Source organism: Fusarium keratoplasticum, chromosome 1 (genome assembly GCF_025433545.1).
Source record: "Fusarium keratoplasticum isolate Fu6.1 chromosome 1, whole genome shotgun sequence".
NCBI lineage: Eukaryota > Fungi > Ascomycota > Sordariomycetes > Hypocreales > Nectriaceae > Fusarium > Fusarium keratoplasticum.
Genome location: NC_070529.1, coordinates 4,541,182 through 4,567,431, shown reverse-complemented (window position 1 = coordinate 4,567,431; position 26,250 = coordinate 4,541,182). Strand labels below are relative to the sequence as shown.

Here is a 26,250-nt window from a genome sequence, read left to right as displayed (position 1 = left end):
TCGAAACAATCTGTCAGCTCCACCGCCTGTCGCATCATCGCCATCAACATGCATCGCACCTATTCTATGCGCCAGACCCGGGCGCCTACTGCCTCCCAGCTCCAGGTATGATTGATCTGCTGCAGCGCGTCACGGAGCCAGAGCTGACCTCATTCCACAGAACCCTCCCCCTCCTCCGTCATCGACAAAGTCCGGCCGTCTCTTCAAGGGTAGCTTCGGTAAGCTTGGGTTCGCCCCGCGACGAGCTCCTCGAAATTAACAATTCTCGTCCTACAGGACATGCCCTTCGTCGAAATGCCGGCGGCGCCTTCGGGCCCGACCTGGCTAAGAAGCTCTCCCAGTTGGTCAAGATGGAGAAGAACGTGATGCGCAGTCTCGAGACTGTCGCCCGCGAGCGGATGGAAGTGGCAGTATGTTCATGACACCTTCGCTCATGATGAGGCACTGACCTTGGTAGCAACAACTCTCCATCTGGGGCGAGGCCGGCGACGAAGATGTCTCTGACGTCACCGACAAGCTTGGTGTGCTGCTCTACGAAATCGGCGAGCTCGAAGACCAATACGTGGACCGATACGACCAATACCGAATTACGATGAAGAGCATCCGTAACATTGAGGCGTCGGTGCAGCCTAGCCGTGACCGTAAGAATTGCCCAAGCCCGAAGCTTCGAGGTAACACTACTGACACCAAGAACAGGCAAGCAAAAGATCACGGACCAGATCGCCCAGCTCAAATACAAGGAGCCCAACTCTCCCAAGATCGTCGTCCTCGAACAGGAGCTCGTGCGAGCCGAGGCTGAATCTCTCGTCGCTGAGGCCCAGCTGTCCAACATCACTCGCGAAAAGGTCAAGGCCGCCTACACATACCAGTTTGATGCTCTGCGCGAGCACTGTGAGAAGGTCGCCATCATCGCCGGATACGGAAAGCACCTCCTCGAGCTCATCGATGACACCCCAGTCACCCCCGGCGAGACTCGCCAGGCTTATGACGGATACGAGGCCAGCAAGGCTATTATTCAGGACTGCGAGGATGCTCTCACCAACTGGGTTACATCAAATGCTGTCGTCTCGTCCAAGCTCTCGACCCGCGCACGAACTCTGTCGCAGCGACGCCGAAACAACATCCGTGCTAGGAGCGAGGGACATGATCTCTCTGGCCAGGACGTCCCTCTCAACGATGGAAGCTCCTGGACGGCACGGGACCATGACCTTGAGAGCGACGAGGAGGATGAGGAGGATGTCCGAGGCTCCATCATGGACAGTGATGGTGGTCTGAACGGCGAGTCCCGTGGACGCACCCAGGAAGTTGCCGCCGCTTAGAGAAAGTCGCCGGTGCGGAACGGGAGCGTAGGCAGAAGAGCCACACTCCATGGGAGAGCACCGAAAGGCTGCTGTACTATGCTCTCCTAGGCTTTGTAATGACGGGAATGCGACCTAGGTTGCATGAGGCGTTGAGGATAGCTTCTGGCAGGATGGATTGTAAAAGGCTGATTGGGCACTTTCTCTTGTAGTAGCCTTGTTGCTGTATTTTTAGCCACTAATATTATGTTCTCATTGATATCATCAAATCTGGTTCCGCATTTGGCTCGCAAATTCCTCAACCTCCATCTTGACGATGTGATGTCCAGGCACCACGACTAGTCCCAGATAGCGGGAGCTCATGTCAAGCTTGATTGTTTCGCCACCGGCCTTCTCGGCTGCTTCTGCACGCTGCCTAGATGACGGTTGCCGGTACTCGTATGTATGAGCAAGAACAATGTTCCTATCCTTTGCCCTCAAATGTCAGCCAAATGTCAATGCAGTGACGCATGAGTTGGAGGGTTCTGAGAGACATACAGGGTCGGTGCATTTTAGAGCACCCCAGAATAGGCGACCATCTGTGGTGTATACACGCAGGTTCTTGTTTAGAATACCCGATAGGTATTCTCGAGCCTGCTCCGAGTCCATTTCCGCAGGCGGCGAAATCAATAGAGGGCGTGGTAGAGTTGGACAAGGTCCAAGGTGAACGTGGGGGAGCCGCTCATTCTCTGAAGAATTAGACTAGAGCCACCATTCGCCAGTGGATTAGCCGCGATAGGCCCACGCTGACGTTATGCACAGGCACTGGCGCGCTGGCTTAGGGAGAGCGTGAAAGCTCAATGGTTGCCTACAACTTCTTCCTTCATTCTTCCTCCTTCACATTCATTCAACTTTGTCCTCGGCCTACCAGGTCTTGCTCGACTAGGCCGTGCTAGATCATGATCATAGACTTTGCGAGACGAGGGCCCTACCCTTGAAGACTAGGCTTCGTGCCTTCCCGACCCTGCGCCTGTAATCGTTCGTCAAGCTCACGGTGACATCCCGTCATGGGTGTGAACGGCCTCTGGACCGTTATCCAGCCATGCGCTCGGCCCACGAACCTCGCGACTCTCAATCGCAAGCGTCTCGCCGTTGATGCGTCCATCTGGATTTACCAATTCCTCAAAGCTGTGCGCGACAAGGAAGGAAACGCCTTGCGCAACTCGCATGTAGTTGGTTTCTTTCGTCGCATATGCAAGCTCCTCTGGTTCGGCATCCAGCCGGTCTTTGTCTTTGATGGCGGCGCCCCCGTTCTCAAGCGCCAGACGATCCAACAGCGAAAGCGAAGAAGAGAAGGCCGTCGCGAAGATGCTGTGCGAACGGCCGGCAAGCTACTCGCCGTGCAGATGCAGCGCATTGCCGAGGAGGAACAGGATCGCAGGCGACGAGACAGAGATCGTGATGTGTCTGCCCGAGAAGAGGAACAACAGGAGGAAATCCCTGATGTCAGCCAACTAGTTTACGAGGACGAAGTGCTCCTATCGCAGAAGGAGAGACAAAAGGCCAGAACGTTTCGCAAGCAAGATGCCTACCATCTACCGGACCTTGATGGAGGCGGTATCGCCGCAATGGGGAAGCCTGACGACCCGCGAATCATGAGTGTAGAAGAGCTGGAAGAATACGCGCGACAGTTTCATGACGGAGAGGACATCAATCTGTACGACTTTAGCAAGATTGACTTTGACGGCGAGTTCTTCAAGAGTCTGCCGCCCCCGGATCGATACAACATCTTGAACGCAGCGAGACTTAGAAGTCGACTGCGAATGGGCCTTAGTAAGGAACAGCTGGACGACATGTTTCCCGATCGGATGGCATTTTCTAGGTTTCAGATCGAAAGAGTCAAGGAGAGAAACCACCTTACTCAACGCCTGATGCTTGAGGTTGGAATGACTGGCACCGATCTGACTCTCGGTGTCAACGCACGTGTTGCTGGTGAAAAGAACAGAGAGTACATTCTTGTCAAGAATGAGGGCGCTGAAGGCGGATGGGCCTTGGGCGTGGTCAGCAGGGACAAGGACATTGGAGAAGCACACAAGCCAATTGATGTGGATGCCATCCAAGTTCAGTATCAATCCAAGGACGACGAAGATGAGGATGACGAGGATTTTGAGGATGTCCCTATCGAAGGCCTGAACAGGCTGCCAAAACCTTCGGCAGCGATGCTTGCCAGCGCCCAAGCAGCACAGGATATGGCTGCCCGACGCCAGCAACTCTACGATGGCCATCGAACGGAGCCCACTACCAACGAGGAAGGGTCTCTGTTTGTAGGTGGTGATCTTGGGAATACGAACGATCTCTTCGAGGAGCCACGTCAGGACACACTACACCCGGATGAAGAAGATGACCTCAACAAGGCCATTGCTCTGTCATTACAAAACCAGCACGGAGTGGGGCAAGAACCAAAGGACGACGATGAGTTCGAGGATGTGCCCATCGAGGCACCCAAGTGGACACAGAAATCCGTCGAAGCGCAAAAGCCCATCACCGCCAAAGGAGGCTCGATGATTGCACATATTGTCAACAACCGAGCCAGCGCAGCTGTGCCGAAGCGACAAGAGCCTAGTACTACTGCTGATAGCGATAGCGATGAAGACATGCAGACGGTTCTCGCCAAAGCCAGGATAAAGAAGCGTCCGCAACCCGTACCAGTCGTTGAGAACAAGAAGAACCCGTTTGATGGGCCATTGCCATTCCCTAAGCTAGACTGGGGCTCTTCTCTCTTCGGGAAAAAGACGACCCAGAAGGAGAATAAACATCCACAAGAAACCCCAGCGCCGGTCGATGAAGTGGACGACATGGCAGGTGGCTTTGAGAGGGAGCTGGATGATGATGCCCCAAAGCCTCTGCCACCATGGCTGGCAGACAATACAGACATCCGAGAGTCACTCAAGAAGCAGCAAGATGTGGAGCGTGAAATTAATGCTGCGGACAGGCTGGCGGCCGAGGAGGAGGAGAGGCTTCACCGTCGGCAGATGCAAGATCAGCTCATCGAGATTGATTCTTCATCAGATGATGGAAGTGATATCGAGGTTTTGGACAAGCCACCATCGCCCAAGAGATCAACAAGAAACGTGCCGATCGTCATCGATGTTGACGGCAGTGAGCCAGATGCCACACCACAAGCCTCATCTGCACCTCAAGTTTTGGAAGCCAGCCCCGAGCCTGCTTCAAAGGAGCCTCAAGAACCCTTGCCTGACCCCGTGGCGCAAAGCGCCCTGGAACATGTTGAGCTGGACGAGACGGAAACCCAGGAACAGGATAAAACTCGACAGTCAGAGTCCCCTGAGCCTGAATTTGAGGATGTGGTGCCACTGGACACTATGGCCGAACCAACTGTAGCGAAGAGCCCTTCTCCTGTATTCGAGGACGTCCCCTCTCTCAGCGCGCCAGTGGAAGATGGGGCAGATAAAGATGCTGAGCTTCCAGATGATGGACTTTTCGACGATGTTGAGTACGACGAGTTCAGTGACCCTGGCGACGAAGAACTCATGGCGCAAATGGCCGAGGAAGCTGAAGAGCATGCTCGATTTGCCAGTGAGCTGAACAACAAGTCGGCGGAGCAGAATAAAGAGGACTACGAGAGAGAGCTACGAGCCCTACGGGGTCAGCAAAAGAAGGACCGCCGAGATGCCGACGAGGTTACCCAGGTCATGATCACGGAATGCCAGGCCCTCCTTCGTCTGTTTGGCATACCTTATATCACTGCGCCCATGGAAGCTGAAGCCCAATGTGCTGAGCTGGTGCAGCTAGGCCTTGTTGATGGCATCGTGACTGACGACTCGGATACTTTTCTGTTTGGCGGTACAAGAGTCTACAAGAACATGTTCAACAGCAACAAGTTTGTCGAGTGTTATCTGGGAGGCGACCTCGAGAAGGAGCTGTCTTTGTCTCGCGAGCAGCTCATCTCACTTGCTCAACTTCTTGGTTCGGATTATACGGAGGGTCTGCCTGGAGTCGGACCGGTCACGGCGGTTGAGATTCTATCCGAGTTCCCTGGCAAATCTGGACTCGAGGACTTTCGCGATTGGTGGAAGGAAGTGCAATCGCAATCGCGGCCTAAGGAGGCCGATGCTTCGTCCCCCTTTCGCAAGAAGTTTCGCAGGTCGCAGGGCACCAAGCTCTTCCTACCCCCTGGGTTCCCCAGCCCAGCTGTCTATGATGCGTACCTGAACCCAGAGGTGGACGACAACAGCGAGGCATTCCAATGGGGTGTGCCGGATGTCGAGGGCCTACGGCAGTTCTTGATGGCTACCATTGGTTGGAGTAAGGAAAGGACAGATGAAGTGCTTGTCCCAGTCATCAAGGACATGAACAAGCGTGACCGTGAAGGCACACAGAGCAATATCACAAGGTTCTTTGGTGGCAGCGTGGGAGCGGGTGCCAAGGAAGCGTTCGCACCAAGGCAGAAAGCCCAGGGAAGCAAGAGAATGGCTGCAGCTGTGGGCAGACTCAAGGCCAATGCCGCGGCTGGCGAATCATCAAGGACCGCTGAGAATGGAGGAGGTAAGCGGAAACGGGCTTCGAGGAGGAATGCGATAGAGGTGGATGAGGATGAAGATGCTGAAGAAGTTGACGAGGAAGAAGAGGGCGATACAGCTCAGGCAACCAGAAAACGAACAAGGGCCTCGTGAGCATTGATGGGATATAGAAATGATTTGTACCAGTGTAGTACGAGCGATTGTAATAGTTGATGTTGGACTTGAAGCTATTCACAACTCGATCAATGACATCATTCCTGATCAATTGGCAGATGAATGCTGTTATGGATGTCTCTTGCGAGCGACAAGCCAAGGAGGGCCAGGAAATGGGCAAAATCTAGCTTTATCACCCGTTCAAGAAATGAAGCTGTAAATTGATCATTCAAAACAGGTAAAGTGGAAATAACTCGGACTTGGAGTGACCGTTGTTGCAGCTGTCATTGACCGGGACAGCTTCCGACCCCTCCCCTCCTCCACCTCCGAAGCTTGCTTCCACAGCCACCTCCGCCGTCGGGGCTAAACCACGGAAAAATCCAACGCTCTTCCCAGCTCACGTGCCAATCATTACGCTTCTGGCGTGCGTTTGCGAAAGCCCCCCCCATCCCCAAATGTGGTGTGCAACTTCACCCCAACCTCTATAAATTTCCCCAGTTGCCTTTTTTCTTTTTCTTTGTTGGATTTTGTCGTCTCTTGCGCGCGCGCACTCGTTATACTGAACCATGCCGTCCATGGATGAACGTGAGCTCGCCTCGCGCGTCAAGGCGCTCACAAAGTGCGTCGCTGCGAACGAACCCCCCGAGAACGCCATCAAGCTGCTGGAGTCGCTCAAGAAGGATGCCTCCCCCACCGAGGAGATGCTGAGGGTACGTGGAAGATGGGGATTAAAGCAGGAGGAGAGGCTGCGCTGGTCGCACATGTCCTCTTGAGTATATAGATTTCCCCTTTGTCGCGCGAGCCTGGTCTTTTGGTCTTGTCGCGCAAATGCGTGATCGCACTCCCCCGGGATCTCGATGCGTGTGCGCCCGGTCCAGACATTTGCATTGGTCATGTTTTCTGCTGTCTAGACGACTTGTCATCGTCCTCACTCTGTCCGTCTTCATAAACTAACTCTTGTGGTTTTACCGTCGATAGGCTACAAGGGCCGGTGTCTTTGTCGGCAAACTTCGCTCCAATTCCAACAAGGAGATCGCCCGCGCCGCCGCCGAACTCGTCACCAAATGGAAGAAGCTTGTCGAGCAAGAAAAGAATTCGAAGCTCCACAAGGCCAAGATGGGCTCGCCTGCTCCCGCTCCCACCTCGTCTCCGGCCGCTCCGCCGCCGTCGTCGTCCGGTGGTGCCAAGAAGGCCTTCAAGGGCGACCCCGAGAAGCGCAAGTACGACAGCGATGGTGTGGATATCAAGCGCACCGATTCCACTGTCCGCAACCAGTGTATCGGTCTCATCTACAACGGACTGGCTTATCGCTCAACTGCCTCCGAGTCCGACGTCATCGCAAAGGCCGTTGCTGTTGAGCACGCTGCCTACACTCGCAACAAGGGAGAGACGCCCGAGTATAAGAAGAAGATTCGATCGCTCTTTACCAACCTCAAGAACAAGTCCAACAAGGACCTCGGCCGCCGTGTCATGAGCGGCGACATCTCGGCGGACAGGTTCGTGGTCATGACGGATGACGAGCTCAAGAGCGAGGACCAGCGCAAGAAGGAGATTGAGCTGGAGAAGGAGAACATGAAGAAGGCTCAGGTGCCCATGGCGGAGAAGAGTATCAGCGAAGATCTCGAGTGCGGCCGCTGCAAGAAGAAGAAGGTCAGCTACACGCAGGCCCAGACGCGAGCTGCCGATGAACCGATGACGACCTTTTGCGAATGCATGGCTTGCGGACACCGATGGAAGGTATGTTTACTGTTCGGCTACACTTTCAAACATGAAGCTCACACAGTCACAGTTCTCTTAAGTTGATGTTGATGTTGGAGGGGGCGTTTTATTTTGCTTTGCGCAGACAGCATCTGCGTGCAGCTAGCTGAGCTACACTACACATTGGAGGGTCATGGAGTTAACGGGAACTGGAGCGGCGACTTAAACATGTATCAAGAAGGAGAGATTACGGCGCGAGATACCTTTCTTCTCTCTTGTTTTCTTACCAACACACTACCTAGTTTTATTTCTTTTTGAAACGAGATCCGAAGGGTATTTCTGGCCGGATGCAAAAGTTTGGTGACAATAGACGTTGAAGTCGCTGTCCATGTCTCGACAACTCTCCGCACTGAATTCATGGACACTCTGACGATGGCCTCTACTCAACAACCACAACGAAGCGTAATTGGTTTAGTGGTAAAATTCTCCGTTGCCATTCGAGTAACGTCGGGGAGCCCTGGGTTCGATTCCCAGATTACGCATTTCTTTTGCTTTTTTTGCCATCCAATCCATGGCGGTGTCGGTGGTTTCTTTTTGTGCATCTCGCGCTGGGGGTGATGGTGCTCATGGCTGCGTGTTGGTCTTGGCTCAGGCGTGGTGGGCTCTGTCGAACAAGCCCCCACCAGATCCCAAATCATACTCGACACTCGCTTCTTGACATCAATCAATACCCGGACAAATTGTTCTTTCCTTGACTTGTTCATTCTTTCTCGGGTATCCCTAACTCGGTAAACAGGTTGGTCGCCTCGCCCTCGCCCTCGCCCTCAAGCCCCTTCTCCTTGATGTGCTTCCAGAACTTGCTCAGATGTCTTGTTCCAGAGTCGCAGAGGATCGTCACGACGCGGCTTCCCGGAGGAAGAGTCATGGCGGTGGCGACGGCGGCGACGCAGTTGACGGAGCTGCTGCTACCAACGAAGATGCCGTCGTGTTCAACGAGCCACCGTGCCATCCGGCAAGCCTGTTCATCCGTCACACGCACGGCGTCGTCAATGAGCTCGCGGCCCGCCTCAAAGTTCTCCGTCAGTCGTGTAATTCCAATGCCTTCGACCATGGTGTCGACCTGTTGCCGCCGACGGGTACCCTCTCGCTCTGTTGACGAATACATAACACCATGGCGGACCTTGTTATATAAACCACTGCCCTGCGGGTCGGCGAGGACAATCTTGAGATTTGTAGCCTTCTCCTCCTCCTTGAGGTACTTTGCGACGCCGGAGACGGTACCGCCAGTTCCTGCACCGGCCACGAATGCATCAAGGTCGCCGTTGGTTTGTCTCCAGATCTCGGGTCCCGTCGCGTTAAAGTGTGCTTGCCAGTTGGCCTCAGACTCGAACTGGTTCGCAAAGAAGCCCTTGCTGCCGTCATTGGCCTTTTCGGCGTGCTCGACAGCCCGACGCCGGGCAAGGTTAACAAAATGATCGGGGCTGGTAATAGGCGCTGGCGTCACTCGCTCGACCGTTGCGCCGAGGTGCAGAAGTAGATCGGACTTTTCAAGGGCCATGTCTGAGGGCATGCAAATGTGGGCGCGGTAGCCCTTTGCGCGAGCGAGAGTCGCAAGTGAAATACCCGTGCTGCCAACAGTACCTTCGTAGATGGTATCGCCTTGGTGTGGCGTCAAAAGACCTTGGGCTTCGGCCTCATTGATCATGTTCAGTGCAACACGGTCCTTGGGACTGTTCCCAGCGCCGTTGAGGAACTCGGCCTTGGCCATGATGGTGCGGCCCGTGGCATCGGATAGGGACTGGATCTTGATTAGAGGCGTGTTGCCGATGGTGCCCTCTATGCCATAGGCTAAGCTGTTGCGAGCGACATCATACGGCGACGGTGATGATGGCTCCGACTCGTGGTCCTCGAGGGTGACAGGTGCACCCCAGAACAGACTCGGCCGGCGTGAACCTCCCGAGTTTGCGCGGCGCTTGCGCTGGTAGCGACGCTCGAGGTCTGGGTAAAAGTCCTTGAAGCCGAGGGTGACGAGGATGCCTGTAGTAAAGGCGAAGACCACGGCCGCCGTGCCGTAGGCCTTGGGGTGATCGCTCAAGGACATTTGCAAGATCTTGGTCTATTGATGGTAAAACCAAGCCTTTTTTCAGTGGGGATTTTCCCTTGAAGCTAAAATACCCGCATCGTTGTGGTTGTCGATGGGTGATGAGGTTGAAGTGAAGATGGAAATTGTTAGTTACAATGACGAGACTCTGGTGCGTGCGCCCGTGATGTCATGTGGAGCCCTAGTCTTGTACCGGCGCCATCATCTCGTGATGACTTCAAGTCGAGGTTGTGTCATGATTTTGCTACATTGAAGAGATTTAGACTTCTTTTGGTTATGCCGGAGGCGGAAGTGTCGTGATTGCTTGGCATCGATGTTGCATATCGGAGTCAAGCTACCCCTCCAAGCGTTGAAGGTGAAGCAGAGAGAGACATTAGGAGCTATGGTCTCGTGACATGGACGCTGGTACTGCTGTGATCGCTATGCTCCTACTGTAAGTAGTTCGTTGAGGTTCTGTAGAGTGTCCTACAAAATCTGGAAACTTGACTAAACTACTACTATGTTTCCATAGTCCTAGAATACCGATAATCTACTCTCAACTAATAAGTCGATCAACTCTTTCGTTAGTCTAAAAGTGGCAACTCTTCGCATGTTCCAACGTTGGCGATACAGCTTCCACGGTTTACTAACAGCCCGAGGTACACCCGGCACACCGGACCCACTCTTGCCGATATCTCAGCGTGCTCAACACCACGAAAAGGGCCCTCATGCCGACGATATCCCCAGGCCATCGTTAAAGCAATGGACTCCCCCATTGTGGCCCAGCTGTTCCGCCAGCTCTTCCGGCACCGTCCCCGGGGCTGCAAGGGAAACCTCCCCCGCCTGCCCAATGGCATCCGCCCCGGCCCCGGCCGCGCTGCACACCAGAGCCGGATGTACGCCGCTGGCCGTCCCTCGAGCGATCGCGGCATGAAGAAGAACGAGAGTCGATGGCAGCAGCGAACGCATATTCTACCTCAGGATCGGTCCGCAGAGTTTTCAGAGTACCCGTACATATCGCTGGCCGAGCTCAAGCAGCGCAGGGAGAGGCCCCGCAAGGTCAAGATGCTGCTCCGGGACTTTATCGACGGCAAGGCTGACCTCTGCTCCCTGCCTTGGATCAATGGCTGACTTAGAGGTTATAGACAGCCTGTACAACCCCTCGTATGGATATTTCTCCAAGCAGGCCGTTATCTTCAGCCCTGGCGAGCCTTTTGACTTTGGCTCCATGCGCGACGAGCTCGAGTTCCAGTCGGAGCTTGGACGACGATATACCGAGTTCGAAGACATCCTCGATGATCGTGAGGGCGACAATCCGACACGGCAGCTCTGGCATACACCTACCGAGCTCTTTCGCCCCTACTATGGCGAGGCCATTGCCCGATACCTCGTCTCAAACTACCGACTCACCACCTACCCCTACCACGATCTCCTCATCTACGAGATGGGCGCCGGCCGCGGCACCCTCATGCTCAACATCCTTGACTACATCCGCGAAGTCGACCCGCAGGTCTACGCCCGAACAAAGTTCAACATCATCGAGATCTCGACCTCCCTTGCCGCTCTACAGAACCGGCACCTTCTCTCCACGGCGGCGTCCCGGGGCCACGCCGACAAGGTCGAGATCGTCAACCGCTCCATCTTTGACTGGGATCAGTACGTGCCCTCGCCGTGCTTCTTCCTCGCTATGGAGGTCTTTGACAACTTCTCCCACGACGGTATCCGCTACGACGTCGCTACCGAGGAGCCTCTCCAGGGTCACGTCCTCATTGATGGTGATGGCGACTTTTACGAGTTCTACGTCCATGAGCTCGACCCTGTCGCTGCCCGTTACTTTCGTGTTCGTCATGCTGCCACTGGCGGCGACTACCCGAAGCCGTATCCGACCAACGCCGCCCTGCGATACCTTTCCACAAAGGTCCCCTTCGCGGCCAACCTTTCTGACCCCGAGTTCATCCCCACTCGCCTCATGCAGTTCTTTGATGTCCTGGAAAAGTACTTTCCCGCACATCGGCTCGTCACCTCCGACTTTGACTGGCTCCCCCAAGCTGTCAAGGGTATGAATGCCCCCGTCGTCCAGACACGGTACAAGCGGCGTATGGTGCCCGTCACGACGCCTCTGGTGAGATCCCCTGACTCTGCCATCCCCCTTATCCACCAAACTGACAGTTCCCAGGTCCACCAGGGCTACTTTGACATCCTCTTCCCCACCGACTTCCGGATCACAGAGGCCATCTACCGAGCCATCACGGGGAAGCTCACTCGCGTTATGTCTCATGGCGACTTTATGCGCAAGTGGGCGTATGTCGAGGACACCGAGACTCGCAGCGGGGAGAACCCCTTATTGTCGCATTACCGCAATGCCAGCGTTCTTGTGACTGTGTAAAAATACAAACAAACCAAAAGCATGACTTGTAGATATACATCCCGGGTTGGATAAAATATATATACCCCTCTATGGAACCGAATCATCAGCTATGCCCCTTTCATTGCCCAGTTCTCTCATGGCTCATGCACAAGACGCTCTATATCATTCCATTTTGTCTGTCCGAATCCCTAAAATTGCTCCGATTTACAAACATCCATGTCCTCAATGTCCCAAACAGTCATGCCATGTGTTTTACAACTTCAGCTTCTCGCTGAGCCACTTCGTCGCCGTCTCAACACCCTCGTCGAGGTTCTCGGGCTTGGTGCCCTGGCCCTGTCGGGTTGGCTCCTTGCCACCTGAACGGCCACCGATGACCTCGGACACGGAAGCAGCCCACTGCTCGGCGGTGACGCCCTGTGAAGAAAGGTGCTGAAGCTCCAGTTAGTAATAGTTCATGTAAAAGATGCTGTACAACTTACAGTTCCAACATAGACACCGTGCACAACGGCACCCTCCTCCTTGCTGCCACCAAACAGGTACACAGACTTCTCCTTGTCCTTGCCCTGGAAGTGCTTCACGACCTCACCGACAGCCTTGGCGTTGGCACCGATAGGCAGGCGGCCAACGAACCACTTGGCATCCTCATTGGCCTTGAAGTGCTTGAGGACTGTGTCGAGCGCAGTCTTGGCCTCGGCCTTCTGGCGCTTCTTCTGCTCCGCCACAACGGCAGTCGAGATCTTCTGGAATCGCTTGTTGAGCTCATCCTTGGTCAGAGTAGAGATGGTGAGCTGGCTGAGCTCCACAGACACAGCCTTGACCTGGGACTCCTTCTCGGCGAAATCCAGCTTCTCAAGGGCATCGAGCTTCTTGGCAAACTCCTCAGCCTCACGCTGGACCTGATGCGCCGCCTCGCCAGTGTAGGCGATGATACGACGAATACCCTTGGCGATACCACTCTCCTCAATAAGAATGAGATCCTTGATCAGGCCAGTCTGCTCAACGTGGGTGCCACCGCAGAACTCGACACTGTACTGGCGCCACTCCACATTCTTAGGGTCAGCAAGCATCTCGTCAATGTCCTTGCCAATAGACACAACACGGACGGGGTTGGGGTAGGTCTCGCCAAAGACGGCGCGGCAGCCCTCAATCTGGCGGGCAAGGTCCAGGTCAACATCCTTGGAGAAGATAGGGGAGCCGCGGCGGATATACTCGTTGGACTTATCCTCAATCTTCCTAAGCTCCTCAATCTTGACACCAGTCTTGTGGGAGAAATCGAAACGCAGCTTCTCGTTGTCCACCAGCGAACCCTTCTGGTGGATATCATCACCAAGGACTTCCCGCAGCGAGTGGTTCAGGATGTGGGTACCAGTGTGGTTGTTTCGGATAGGCGATCGACGAAGCTCGTCGTACTCGCAGATGACCTCGTCTCCAGAGTTCAGAGTACCGTACTCGATATAACCGCTGTGGAGGATGTAGCCACCAAAGTTCTGGACGTCCAGGACATTGAACTCGGCGACATCATCAATGACGATTCTTCCGGTATCGGCGACCTGACCACCAGACTCGGCGTAGAAGTTGGTGCTGTCGAGCAGGAGACCGAGGGCAGTCTTCTCAGGGATATCCTTGGTCGACTTGAGGAACGACTTGCCGTCGTAGATGAGCTGCACCTTGCCCTTGCTGTCACCCTGAAGGAACTTGGCGTCGTCGTTGGTTCGCTCAACCTTGAGCTGCTGCTCGAGCTCGGCAATCTGGTGGACGTTGAGCTTGGAGAAAGTCTGGACAGACTCCTTGACAGCCTTGCTGGCCTCTCGGGCCTTGATACGGGCAGCCTCGACCTCGGCATCGTCAATCTCAAGGCTTCGCTCCTCCGCCATCAATCGGGTCAGATCAACAGGGAAGCCGAAAGTGTCGTACAATCGCCAGACAACATCGCCCTCAAGCTTCTTGGAGCCATCCTTGACAGCCTGAGCAGCGTACTTCTCGAACTGCGCCTCGCCGCGATCCAGAGTTCGTGCAAAGGCAATCTCCTCCTCATCAAGAATCTCCTTGATATCTTGCTGCTTCTTAACAAGCTCGGGGAACTGCTCGCCCATCTGGTCGACTAAGGCGGGCAGGATCTTGGAGAAGAAGGCGCCGATATCGGCGTTGAAGTACTTCCTGGCATATCGAACACCTCGTCGCAGGACACGTCGGACGACGTAACCTCGGCCGTCGTTGTTGGGGACGGCGCCGTCGGCAATGGAGAATGAGAGAGTTCGAATGTGGTCGGCAACAACACGGTAAGCGGTATCAATACCGTCGACGTCGTCCTTGCCGTACTTGTCACTGTACGGCCGGGCGCCGGTCACCTCCTCGATCTTCTTGAAAAGGGGAGTGAAGCAGTCGGTGGCGTAGTTGGAGACGGTATCCTGGAGAGCAGAAACCAATCGCTCGTAGCCCATACCGGTGTCAATGTGCTTGGCAGGCAGCGACTTGAGGCTGCCGTCCTTCTGTCGGTCGTACTGCATGAAAACGTTGTTCCAGATCTCGACAACCATGGGGTCGTCCATGTTGACGAGGCTGGCGGCATTGCGACCACCGACCTTGTCGTAGTGAATCTCACTGCAAGGACCACAAGGGCCTTGGTCGCCCATCTCCCAGAAGTTATCCTTCATGTTTCCAGGGAGAATGTGGTCCTCGGGCACGCCAACGGACAGCCAGAGGTCCTTGGCCTCCAAATCAGGCTCCAGCTTCAACTTCTCGTCACCCTCAAAGTAAGTGACGTAGAGACGGGCAGGGTCGAGACCATAGACCTTGGTCAGAAGCTCCCAAGAGTACTGAATAGCCTCCTTCTTGAAGTAGTCGCCGAAAGACCAGTTACCCAACATCTCGAAGAAGGTGTGGTGATAGCTATCCTTGCCGACATCGTCAAGATCATTGTGCTTGCCACCGGCGCGAATGCACTTTTGGCTGTCGACAGCGGCCTTGAGGCCGGCCATGGGATCCGTCTTGCCAATGGTGCCGAGGAAGATGGGCTTGAACTGGTTCATGCCCGCATTGGTGAAGAGCAAGGTGGGGTCATTGTGAGGGACGACGGAGGAGGAGGGGACTGCATTGGAGAAGAGCCTTGTCAGCGCCTGTTGAGATAGAAAAGGGATGATCAAAATTAGATGACGGCATTGAAGAAATCTCATAGAAGAAATTGGGTATAATTGCGAAGTCGTCCGGGGTGGCGAGGCGTGTTGCCCGCACTATCGCATACCTATCGTGTGGCCCCTCTGCTCAAAGTACTCGAGGAATGTCTGGCGGACGCGCGCAGCGGGCCACTTGAGCTCGGACTCGGCCATGGTCGAGCTGCTGGAGTAAGACCGGCGAAAGAGGAAAGAGGGAAATCTCCTTGTGGCCTTGGGGATCTGTCGCGCGAATATCGTGGTCGTCGTGTGTCGCGGAGTCGCAGCGACGTTTGTCTGGGGGAGGTTGTGGTTGTGGAGGAGAAGAGGTTGTCGCTGTATTATTGGTGGCGCCGACAGAGGGGAGTGGAAAGTTCTACAAGAACCCGCCGAATGAGTCAAGAGGGATACATAAGGCCCGCGCCCACCCGTGCTCGTCTGGACTTGCCTCCAGCTCCAGCTCCGGGGCGGACAGCGCCGACTCCAACGCCCGCAACCGCTATCGCAACCGCTGAAGCCCGGTACCCGTGCCGCCGCTATCGCAATCCCGTTCCAGGCCGAAGAGGCGCTGCTTCTGCTTCTGCTGCTTCCGCCGCCGACAGTGCGATTGATGTTCATCCACATCAGGGGCGAACTCTTGCGAGACCAAAAAACAAAAAAGCTTTTATACTCGCTCAGGCGAAAAACCATTCATCCTCGCCACGGGTGGTGGCAGCCGTGTCCTTCTCCCTCTCGTTGATTCGTCTCCGGATGTTGAAGGGTTCAAGGTTGCCCTTTTTTTTAGGCCTTCCAGCGGCGGCGTCCAAGGGGGGTCCATTGACCACTGACTGCCCGGACACCTCCATCTCTCTACTTGACAATCAATCAATCATGTTGCAGGGAGCGCAATCTCCCTCCACCTCGGCAGCCCCGGTTGCTACCGACGGCATTGACAAGGCGAGGAGGTTGCGGCGCAAGAGAAAGGCAGAGACTCAGGACAATGAGCGTCTTTCTAAGCGCCTGAGTCTGCTCAACATCGGTATGTTCATCCCGTCTTGTCCCACTCTTCCAACGTCCCGGTAGATCCCTTGGAGCTAACGTCGCACGCGACTTACAGAGCAAAGCGGCTCTAAGCTGTATGTTCCTGTCGAGGAACCATCAATCCCAACACCGTCTATTCCCAATGTCGCGCCCTCGTCTTCGTCCTCTGCTCGCGAACTCCCAGTTCCCAATGATTCGATGCAACTCGATGACTCCAAGCACAAGGTTTACATCTACAACATCGACGATGAGCTCTCCTCCGACAGCGAAACCGACGATCCCGGGAAGCTCGTCTTCCTCCCGGACATTGAAAAGCACCTGCGCGCAAACCGAATTCCTCCTGCCGTCCTTGCCAACAGCGAGGGCGAACTGGCGGGCATGCAGCTTGTGCTTTACAGTGATCCTAAGTCGCTGACGGTGCCCGAAGACAAGGACAGCGTGCGCAAGGCCATCATAGAGTCGAGGCACCGCGCGAGGGAGCAGCAGCGACTAGAAAGGGAGGGCAAGACGGATACACCGAGCGTAGACCGTGACTCGACGAACGATGCGATTGCACCTCAAACATATACAGATGACGATCCAGATGCCATGGACGTGGATTAGAACAAGGCGCCGGATCAGCTTACACACAACAGATACATATACCCAAGGCGACTGGAGTTTATGGTTATGGGTTTACTGCAAAAGGAGAGCGATCTTGGTGTTGTTGTAATTCAGCACAAGGCCGTTAGTGCCTATCTATTTCTGGTATCATAAGCTAGCTCGTTTCCTTTCAATTTGATAGTTTCCCAGCAGCGGCATTGATGGTCGTTAGTTCCTGTGAAGCCTCCAAACCCAAACACATATCGATCAAAATCCCGGTGTATCTGCCCTTATCCATCTAATCTTGTACATGTTCCCGCCGTCTATCTCGCAGGAGGTGGTCCTGGTGGTGCCTGGTAGTCTGCAGGTCCGTCGCCCCGTCTCTGTCCTTGCGTCGGGTCGATCTTAGAGCCACCTTCGGGAGGCTCTTCATACATGGGAGGCCGTGACGGGTCGTATACCGGAGGAGGCATGTTGTACATGGGATATCCACCAGGCTGCACATAGTTGTGTCCGTCTGGCCCCGGGTAGCTAGCATAATATGGTTGTGGGTGATATGCGTATCTTGGGTCGACCTGTGCCATCATGCGCCTGCTCACAAAGCACTGGAAGTAATGTTAGCGCCCGCCCAGGTTGATAGAAGCGATTTGGAGGCCGACTCACTCGATGGTATGCCAGAGGTCGTAGACCCTTTGCGATCCTCCTCTTTGCATGCCAGTATCCGCCCACGATCCAGAGGGTAAATAGAACGATGATGACGGCAAGGATTGACCACTTGACGATCACTCCCTCCTACTTCAATTAGCATGCAAAACGTTGGGCGCGGTGAATTCGGGCAGCGTCGCCTACATCGCTATACCACCAATAACCTTCATCGTTATCATCGTCGTCAAGACCCCATGATTCCGTGCGATCATCGTCGTCGTCGTCATCTCTGCGCTGAAGAGTGCGCCGCACAAATCGAGTTGCCGACATGTTCAGTACGGGCAATTCTGCTGTATGGAGTATGTGTTGTGTTGTGTTCAAGTTGTCTCGTCCGAGGTGGGAGGTGCATGCACGGCAAGGCCCCCGGGGCAACCAGGCAGGGTGATGGAGTTTCAAGGGCGGCCCCGACGTCGCAGGGATGTGTGGAGGTTGTTTGGAGTAAGCAGCAAACGGGCCGCTGACCAGAAGATGAGATGCAAGAGAAGAGCGACTAAGCGGAGAAGGTGAAAAAAAAGAGTGAAAAAAGGGAACAGAGTTATTTAAGGATCCTTGGCAGCTGCCAGCCATGCAAAGCAGAAAATCATAAATAGACTTGCGGTGCGTGCTTTGGCGCACAAAGAGGAGAAGGGGAAGGGGGAGGGATCTCCGTGCAGTATCTCTCTCTGGGCGACGATCCGTGGCAGGAGGCGTTGCGCATTCAAGTTTCACAGGCCCAAAAGGGGGCCAGGCTGCTTGGCTCATGAGCGCCTATGGACAAGCGGCAAGCCTCCTTGTCCTGCGGAGCAGAGAGTCCATGTTTATCACTGCTGAGTCTGGGATCGCGGGGTTCAATAGTAAGAGAGTCATGCTTATTCCATTCAGAGTGATATTTTAGCAATGGCACCTATGATAATTCCATCCAAAGATCCATCGCTTAGGAACACGATGTCCAAGCCCGTGGCTGGCTGCTTTGTCAAGGGTTGCACAACCGTGAAAGGATTCACGGGCGCTGCCCATTCCGAGCTCAGCCTCTTGCCTTGAAACGTCTCATCCTGCACCGTCTCAGAGCCATTCATCGTGTTACACAAAGGGCCTGATAGACGGTCCCGCTCTTTGTTAGCGCCTGCCTTCACAGGAGGTGCCTAGTAGTGGTCCAAGAAAATATGGCATGGACACTTCCAGGTTCGCCAGTACTCTACCTTTATAATCCATAAAGCCATATCATCAAAGGCTTATGATTATAAAGGCAAGATTATACATAGACTTTAGAGTATAATTTATTTAATTCGGATTTTTATTTATTTATTTTCCCCTAAATTACGTCTCTATAGTCCGGCAAAGTTTTCGTTGCCTGCCTACCTAGGTACAGTACGCCATTTGGTCCGTGTGGGTGTCTGTCTGTTGGCTCATGGCAAACACACGAAAAGACGGGATGAAACAAGACCCAGAGAATCTACATTGACGGCCATCGCATTCCCTGAATCAAGATTGATACAAAATATGTGATCGTTCCGTTGTTCAGGCTCTTTCGGGCTGGCCGCCAAATATCACGTATCAGCAAGTGGCGTGCAACGTGCCTTTTCCCACGCCAGCCATGGCGGACAAAGCCGTCCACTGACTCTACTCAAAGCCGACATACCAACACAGGGTCGAGAATACTGTTTGACGAAAATCGCCCTTGAGTATCTCTTACACAATTCCATCTAGCTTAGCAAATGAACCCAGAAACGCCATCGCTCCAATGCTACCATCAAGAAAGGGACATGCCCGCCACTCTTCACACATCCATAGGTACTTTACAGGCCGACACCTCCCGCAGCCCACCCAGCAAAATCAGGACCATCACGGCCGTTTTCAGGCCGCGGGTTCGGAGGCAATCCTTCCAGGTTTCTTCGTCGAGCGTCCTCGCCCTCCTGATGTGCCTGCTGCAGCCGTTGCCGCCACCAGAGGAGGAACACAAGCGAAAAGGTGATGCCAACAATAAGAAGGCTCTCCATTATCCCATCATCATCGCCCGCGCCTTCTCCGCTGCCCAGCGCGCCGTCGTAGAGATCCTCACCGGCATAGTATTCCTCGTCATACTGCCCGTCATCTTGCAAAAAGTGGTTGATCCATTCTGACAGTGATCTGACCTTTTTCGGTTCTGAAGGCATTGTAAGGATATAAACAGCAACACGATTCAACGGAAGACTTACTGGGCTCATCCTGGATCGAATGGATCGGTCCATGTGTCAAGGTGTTCCAAGCGCTTCGAAGCCGGAGCTTGAACAGACTCAGAGTGACAGGCAAATATGCCTCCTCATTCACTTCAAGCGCATGGTCATAATACCTCTTGGCTAGGTGGAAGTCCTGCACCAATCCAATGCCATTCTCATGCATCCACCCCAGGTTGTATAGAGCCTGGGCGCTTTGCGAATAGTCCGAGGCTCCAGTGTAGCACTGGACAGCCTTGGCAACGTCAACCTCGGTGCCAATGCCGTCAAAGTAATAGTCACCCATCTTGACAAGTGAGTCGACATTCGACTGTCTCGATGATCGAGTCCAGTAGACGAGTGCGAGCGCTGGGTTCTTGAGAAGGCCGCTCTTGTCTCGGGCCACTTGGAGAAACGACGATAGAGCGAAGCGCCCCTGTGTAGAGTCCAGCATGTATGCCACGTTGGTCTGCGCCTTCTCATAACCCTGCTCAGCAGCCAGAAGGTATTCCAGGAACGCAAGGTCATGGTCACCGGCTTCGTACGCATCGTTGGCATCGCCCCAAGACGAGACCAACGGCTCAGCCTTCTCGGCAACACTCTTGTAGTATGTGAGCGAGGCACCGCAGAGCTTCTCCCGTCCAACGCCATGGTGGATCATCTCTGCAATGTAGTAGTGCGCCTCGATGTTGCCGTGTCGTCCCGCAAGTTCGAAGTAGTTATTGGCGATCCTGACGTCCTCCTGGCCGCCCTGATCCAAGTAAAGATGTCCCATCTGGACCATGGCAGCAGGGAAATCCTGATCCGCGGATGCTCTGAAGAGTTCCATGGCCAACTTCACATTTTGCTTTCCCCCGTATCCATGAAGCAGCATCAGAGCGAGACCGTGCTGCGACTGGGCATCTCCTTGCGTGATACCACGCTCAAACCAAAGTCTTGCCCTTGCAAAGTTCTGAGCAACACCATCGCCCCTGAGGTACATCCGGCCAATGTAGCCAGCCGCCTTGGTAGCAATCTTCTCCAGGCCCGGCTTAGGGCTTTCGTGTAGTCGTCCATCTTGCTTCCAGTAGCGGGACACGACCTTGCTGAAGTACCTGAGAGCAGTATCGATGTCGGGGTCAAGGCCCCGCTGGCCCTCGTAGTATATCCTTCCCAAGTTGAACGATGCCTTAAAGTCGCCCTTTTGAGACATCAAATCGAGGTACTCAATCACGTCGTCGATGGCAGCATTCGCGTCGGATCCGTAACTCGGCTTGAAAGCGTTCATACCTGCACTTGAAGCACTTGCCCCTTCTCCGTAGATACCTCCGTGGTCATCCGAGATTCGCCATTGTTGTTGGACCCAAGCTCTACCACCAGGAGGACCAGATCTGTGCCAGGCAATGGCCTTGTCTGCCACACTCTTGTAGAATTTCACCGCCGTCTCGCAGTTCTTAGTTGTTCCAATGCCAGCGTGATGCCTGAATCCCGCAGCCATTTCCGCGCGACCGTTTCCGCGAAGGGCAGCAAAGGTGTAGTAGAGGAGCGCCTTTGCTTGATCGCGCTCAACGACATTACCAATCCCCGTGGAATAATAGAGTCCGACCATGAACTGGGCCGTCGTATTTCCGTACACATTGGCGAGCTGGGTATAGTGGTTGAAGGCCACGTCCAAGTTTCTTGGGTGGCTGTAGTTACCAAAGAAGTTTATCTCGGCGAGCAAGTAGAGAGCGTCGGAATTGTTTTGCCGCGCGGCTTGCTCGAGAAGGTCGATCGCATTGGAGATGGAGCCGGTGGCGGAAGAATCGTGGGATTGGGATGGCGAGGTTACAGGGCTGGTGGGGATAGCTTTGAGGATATACCGCAGGGCGGTTCCGACGAGACCTGCCGCCTTTCGCTTTCGACGATGTGAAGGTTGTGGTGCTTTGTTCAGCTCAGCCATCGCTGCATCGACCAGTTCCGCACCTAAAGCTGTCAGCGTCTTTGCGCTCCCTTCCCTCCGTGAAGGCCGACTGTACCAGGTTGGGGAGTATGATGGTGGTTATGGTCAATAACCACATCGGTTCTTGGAGCGGCGACATGTTTGTTCTGACCGCCTCTCTGAACGGGCTGTTCTTTGATCTCTTGCTGGTAATATTTGGCATTCGTGCTAACTCCCAAGGTGGCCTGCCAGAGCACTAACAAGAGGTCAGTAAGCTTGCCAGGTGTCGCGTGTGCCGAGTGGAAGCGATTGACTAACGGAGAACCCAGACGATTGATTGCCTCATCTTGGGCAACTTCTATGTGCCAAAGTTTCGAGCTATGCCGCAGAGCATGGCTATCCTGCAGAGTGTAGATGCGGGCCTGCGGTGTTGTTGTCGCGGGGTGTTCGAAGCAGCCGGGAGTTACAAGCTGTCCAGTTGAGGTCGGAGCTTACATGAGGTAATGCCTGTCGGGTGTGTGCCCAGATTGGAAAAGCGTGGTGACGACGGCTGACTAATGCGCCACCCAGGAACAAGTTCATCGGCGAAGAAGCCATTGGAGAGGCTCTGAATTCACGAGGAGTGCAAGTCTGCTAGATGGCTGTAGTTAAGATAAATGACCCGTCATGGGAAATTAGGGACTGTATTCAAGATAGAATATGAATTGAGTTGTCAGCGCCTGCACAGTCTGGCCGTGATGTAAATGCCAATGCATCAGTCCAGAAAAGGGGTCTGCGAACGCCAGTGATGCAGGGAGATGCACCAATGATAGCAGCTAGGGGTCTGACGAAGGAAACTCTCTTTTAACCACTCGAGATATTCAAGGCTGAAGTTCCCAGTTGTGTGGTTCAGACGACGCCGTTGTGCAACTCCAAAGAACCCAATTGATACGTCTGTATAGCACAAGTTGCATAGTTCCACAACTCACAACAAGACCAATCTTCAACTCCACAGTGTCTGCCTAGTTCTGCCTAGTTAGCGGTTACGCCAGGCTTGCTAGTGTCGAAACTACTTCAGCTCCCAGCCACTCACGAAAAGCCCCCAGGTTTCAGTGCCCTGCAGCCTGAACTGAAGTCCCAGCCCTCGACGCGAGGGTCACGGGAAGCGCGTTAATGGCTGGGGTCCGACCGCGTCTCCCGCAACGCGCCCCGTTGCCATCGACTCCTGAGGGCTTGCATCACCACTCTAGCTCGGAAAATCCATCACATCTCGTCACATCTCATCACACTGCCTATATCACGACTCGATCCTGCACTCTCTCGTCCGTCTCCATTGTTTCTTCTCCAAATTTTTGGTGCCAATCAATTTTCACTGAACCGTTTGGCGAGTCCAATTGCCCAGGATTCTTCCCACGCAAGCTCTCCCCAAAGTCCTTCTCCTGCGAGGACTTACCGTGCATCGACCCCTTCCCCATCTCCGTCTCCGTCTCCACATACAACATCTCGTCATGTCGACGCTCAAGCGCAAGGCCGCAGCGGCGGCTGGTCGAGGCGACACCAAGAAGGCCAAGGCCGATGGTAACATTGCTTCATTCTTCGGAGCTGCCCCTAAGCCCGCCGGTAGTGTTGCGGCTGCGCCGGCCGTCAAGTTCGACAAGGCCAAGTGGTTGGGAACCCTTACTGCAGAGCAAAAGGAGCTTCTCCAGCTCGAGATTAATACCCTCGACGACAGCTGGCTGGCCCACCTCAAGGATGACATCACCACCAAGGAGTTCCTGGAGCTGAAGCGCTTCCTGAACCGCGAGACAGCTGCTGGCCGGAAATGGTTCCCGCCCAAGGAGGACGTCTACTCATGGTATGGACCTGCGATGCTTACTTTTGATGTCCCCTTCTGACCATGGACAATCAGGTCCCGCCACACCAAGTTCAACAACGTCAAGGTTGTCATCGTCGGCCAAGACCCCTATCACAACAACAACCAGGCCCATGGACTGGCCTTCTCCGTGCGACCTCCCACTCCCGCACCCCCCTCTCTCAAGAACATGTACATTGCTCTCAAGAAGGACTATCCGTCTTTCGAGCCACCGCCCAACAAGGGAGGACTCCTTACACCCTGGGCGGACCGCGGTGTGCTCATGCTGAATACCTGCCTCACTGTCCGGGCTCATGAGGCCAATTCGCATGCCAACCGAGGCTGGGAACGTTTCACCCAAAAGGTCATTGATCTAGTTGTTCAGAAGAGGACGAGGGGTGTGGTGTTCATGGCCTGGGGAACCCCGGCTGGCAAGCGAGTGCAGAAGGTCGACCGAGTGAAGCATCTGGTGCTGCAGAGCGTGCATCCTAGCCCTCTCAGCGCTTCTCGAGGATTCTTTGACTGTGGTCACTTCAAGAAGGCCAACGAGTGGCTCGTATCGCGATACGGACCTGATGGCGAGATCGATTGGGCATTGGCACCAGGTGCTACGACCAAGGCCAAGGTCGAGGAGCCCGAAGCTGTCGAAGAGGAAGAGGATGTGAAAGAGACCAAGAAGTCAGAGGCCAAGTCAGCAGAGAAGAAGGATGAAGATGATAAGGAGAACGACGCCGAATTTGCTGCAGATGAGGAGGCTCTGGAGGAAGCCCTCGCGCTTGCCGAGGAGGAGGAAAAGCGCAAGAAGGAAGAGTAGAGTATGGGTTTGGGGTTTATCAGAGCCAGCGTATTTGTTTTCTTACGACGGCGTTGTATTAGCACTTGGGATCAGGGTTAAGGTATCTTAGTATCTAGGGATGTACGGATAGGATGTAGGATTTGGCATGTAGGAATATTGGCCCCCAGATGATCGGGTCGCTGGGCCAGGGATCATGGAAGGATCACCTTCGGGAATCTATGTGCATGGATATATGTAGTTGTAGTATAAGTTTTATGGATGAACAATCCCCTAGCGTATCGTATCGAGCTGTTAAAAGACGTCATCCTCTGGTCATTCGAAACCTCCGAACCAAGCATTGTGTTGTAAACAACATTCGGAGATCAGCGGACGGTAAGAGCGGATGGAGGGAGGAAGAGAGCGGGCCGGACAGACCCAGCAGCCGTCATGCCCGAGGTCAGGGACTTGATCAGTTCAGGGTCACGGCTGAGAGAAGGGTCCGTGTTGAAGCAATTCCAACCGGCTCAACTCCACTCTTCAGCGCACGATGCTAGTCTCTCGCCTAGACCTCTTCTCGAAGGAGAAGCCGAAGATCCAGTCTGAGCAAAATGAAATGGCATGATCCCTTCAGCTTCGCCGGGGGCTGGACGACCGAGCGCACGAATGGAGATTTCAAGATGAGTCGAGGTGGAAAAGGTCTGAGATTGAAGCACCCTCCCTCATCCCTCGAACGCCTCCCTTTGGGTCTTTCCCCGTATAGCATCGCAAAAAAAGAGGTAGCATCAGATCTCCCATGTCAAAAAAAGATTCCATGAGAATGCGGGGCATGGAGGGACGCGCCAGTCATGATCAAGGTTGAGCGTCAACAACGTGGACGAACGGGAACCAACGCCTGAACCATGAGCATCTTGTTTCAGCCCTGGCATACCAACCCAGGCGCGGAATACGGATGAGCAGAAGAGGGATGCATGTAGTTACCTACCGCAAGTAAGTGCCCGTCCCCGCTTGCATGAAGCATAACGACTGTGGAGTTTGGTTTGCGGTTCAACTCTCGACTAGACCGGGGTCATGGATCGAGGTCTGGGCGTCGAGAAGCGGCCGAGTTGGGATGAAGGCTGATGGTGACGACGGCACAGACTCATGCCTTGGACGTGTTGTCAAGGATGTTTCGTCCTCATCAGCAAGATCGAGGCTTGCTTGCTTGCTGTCAGGTTTCCGAGCTCTGTATGACCTGCATCTTTGGTTGCCGACGGTGTGAGATGGGACACTACGTGTTAGTGGCCACGTCCTGATCTCACTCACGTACATTTGGGATAGCCAGTCGTCGTCTGGCACAGCCCGTCTGCCAGCTCAGCAGCGTCGATCCGAGAGAAAATCCTGGGCGAACAGGCGGCCACCCACGACGCCCACGAATGCCGGCTTGGGTGGGATGAGGATGCGCTGGCCATGCCAACTCACAACTCGGGGCGCCCCACGGATGGCCGAGCCACCGGTACGGCCATTGGACAAAGGCACCCCGAAAGAAGCCTGGGAGAAGGAATAGATGGGCTATATTTGGGCTTTTTTTTTGCGGGCAGAAACTGGATGTCCCGCCGTTGAAAGGTTCCTGACAGGAGATGGGGTATCCCAGGTAAAGAGGCTGATGTTGAAGATGCTCACGAACCGGAACGATTTGAATCGGCCGAGTCGAGAGTGTATTACCATCAAGGATGCCTTGAATAGATAACTTTTTTTTTTTTTTTGTCTCCTCCAGAGGCGCTACTCATGACGTGGAGAAGAACGAGCGAGCCTTGGGTTCATCGACGGGCTGAAAGCCCTTTCTTAACAGAGGCGCTGATATTGGCAAGGGACAGTCCGCCGCCAATTAGACCACCAGAGGGCGCCAGACGGGACGCAACGGCGTCGTTTCTCCCGCCCGTGTGAGCGGCTCGGAAGTTTGAGAGGGCAAGGAGGGCGCCTCATCGGGTGACTGATGAACTCTTGGAGAGGGCAGAAAGAGGCAA

The 26,250-nt window shown here is 54.4% G+C and overlaps 11 protein-coding genes across 11 annotated transcripts; 6 read left to right on the top strand and 5 right to left on the bottom strand.

The window, feature by feature from the left end:
• Window positions 1-48: 48 nt before the first annotated feature.
• NCS57_00135700 (uncharacterized protein) lies at window positions 49-1,319 on the top strand (the record flags this gene model as incomplete). Its single annotated transcript, XM_053051424.1, has 5 exons — window positions 49-105; window positions 161-218; window positions 277-410; window positions 458-641; window positions 697-1,319. 5 exons carry the CDS (start codon window positions 49-51, stop codon window positions 1,317-1,319), a joined length of 1,056 nt encoding a protein of 351 aa, XP_052919939.1.
• Window positions 1,320-1,562: 243 nt separating this feature from the next.
• NCS57_00135600 (Sm domain-containing protein) lies at window positions 1,563-2,018 on the bottom strand (the record flags this gene model as incomplete). Its single annotated transcript, XM_053051423.1, has 2 exons — window positions 1,836-2,018; window positions 1,563-1,766 (listed from the first exon to the last, which is right to left on the bottom strand). Exons 1-2 carry the CDS (start codon window positions 1,944-1,946, stop codon window positions 1,563-1,565), a joined length of 315 nt encoding a protein of 104 aa, XP_052919938.1. The 5' UTR covers window positions 1,947-2,018.
• A 326-nt stretch (window positions 2,019-2,344) lies between these two features.
• NCS57_00135500 (uncharacterized protein) lies at window positions 2,345-5,968 on the top strand (the record flags this gene model as incomplete). Its single annotated transcript, XM_053051422.1, has 1 exon — window positions 2,345-5,968. The coding sequence occupies one exon, from the start codon at window positions 2,345-2,347 to the stop codon at window positions 5,966-5,968; it is 3,624 nt and encodes a 1,207-aa protein (XP_052919937.1).
• Window positions 5,969-6,534: 566 nt separating this feature from the next.
• On the top strand, window positions 6,535-7,766 carry NCS57_00135400 (Transcription elongation factor; the record flags this gene model as incomplete). The annotated part of the gene is made up of 3 exons (XM_053051421.1): window positions 6,535-6,678; window positions 6,947-7,705; window positions 7,758-7,766. 3 exons carry the CDS (start codon window positions 6,535-6,537, stop codon window positions 7,764-7,766), a joined length of 912 nt encoding a protein of 303 aa, XP_052919936.1.
• A 660-nt stretch (window positions 7,767-8,426) lies between these two features.
• On the bottom strand, window positions 8,427-9,767 carry NCS57_00135300 (Cysteine synthase 2; the record flags this gene model as incomplete). The annotated part of the gene is made up of 1 exon (XM_053051420.1): window positions 8,427-9,767. One exon carries the CDS (start codon window positions 9,765-9,767, stop codon window positions 8,427-8,429), a length of 1,341 nt encoding a protein of 446 aa, XP_052919935.1.
• Window positions 9,768-10,508: 741 nt separating this feature from the next.
• Window positions 10,509-12,132, top strand: NCS57_00135200 (Protein arginine methyltransferase NDUFAF7; the record flags this gene model as incomplete). Its single annotated transcript, XM_053051419.1, has 3 exons — window positions 10,509-10,836; window positions 10,892-11,868; window positions 11,923-12,132. The coding sequence occupies 3 exons, from the start codon at window positions 10,509-10,511 to the stop codon at window positions 12,130-12,132; spliced, it is 1,515 nt and encodes a 504-aa protein (XP_052919934.1).
• A 234-nt stretch (window positions 12,133-12,366) lies between these two features.
• Window positions 12,367-15,953, bottom strand: NCS57_00135100 (Alanine--tRNA ligase; the record flags this gene model as incomplete). The annotated part of the gene is made up of 3 exons (XM_053051418.1): window positions 12,367-12,543; window positions 12,594-15,202; window positions 15,356-15,953. 3 exons carry the CDS (start codon window positions 15,951-15,953, stop codon window positions 12,367-12,369), a joined length of 3,384 nt encoding a protein of 1,127 aa, XP_052919933.1.
• On the top strand, window positions 15,729-16,886 carry NCS57_00135000 (uncharacterized protein; the record flags this gene model as incomplete). The annotated part of the gene is made up of 2 exons (XM_053051417.1): window positions 15,729-16,281; window positions 16,360-16,886. The coding sequence occupies exons 1-2, from the start codon at window positions 16,014-16,016 to the stop codon at window positions 16,884-16,886; spliced, it is 795 nt and encodes a 264-aa protein (XP_052919932.1). The 5' UTR covers window positions 15,729-16,013.
• Window positions 16,887-17,188: 302 nt separating this feature from the next.
• NCS57_00134900 (uncharacterized protein) lies at window positions 17,189-18,047 on the bottom strand (the record flags this gene model as incomplete). Its single annotated transcript, XM_053051416.1, has 3 exons — window positions 17,715-18,047; window positions 17,529-17,657; window positions 17,189-17,470 (listed from the first exon to the last, which is right to left on the bottom strand). The coding sequence occupies exons 1-3, from the start codon at window positions 17,838-17,840 to the stop codon at window positions 17,189-17,191; spliced, it is 537 nt and encodes a 178-aa protein (XP_052919931.1). The 5' UTR covers window positions 17,841-18,047.
• A 1,298-nt stretch (window positions 18,048-19,345) lies between these two features.
• On the bottom strand, window positions 19,346-21,987 carry NCS57_00134800 (uncharacterized protein; the record flags this gene model as incomplete). The annotated part of the gene is made up of 4 exons (XM_053051415.1): window positions 19,346-19,692; window positions 19,745-21,685; window positions 21,739-21,897; window positions 21,960-21,987. The coding sequence occupies 4 exons, from the start codon at window positions 21,985-21,987 to the stop codon at window positions 19,346-19,348; spliced, it is 2,475 nt and encodes an 824-aa protein (XP_052919930.1).
• Window positions 21,988-23,128: 1,141 nt separating this feature from the next.
• NCS57_00134700 (Uracil-DNA glycosylase) lies at window positions 23,129-24,286 on the top strand (the record flags this gene model as incomplete). The annotated part of the gene is made up of 2 exons (XM_053051414.1): window positions 23,129-23,475; window positions 23,530-24,286. The coding sequence occupies 2 exons, from the start codon at window positions 23,129-23,131 to the stop codon at window positions 24,284-24,286; spliced, it is 1,104 nt and encodes a 367-aa protein (XP_052919929.1).
• Window positions 24,287-26,250: the final 1,964 nt, after the last annotated feature.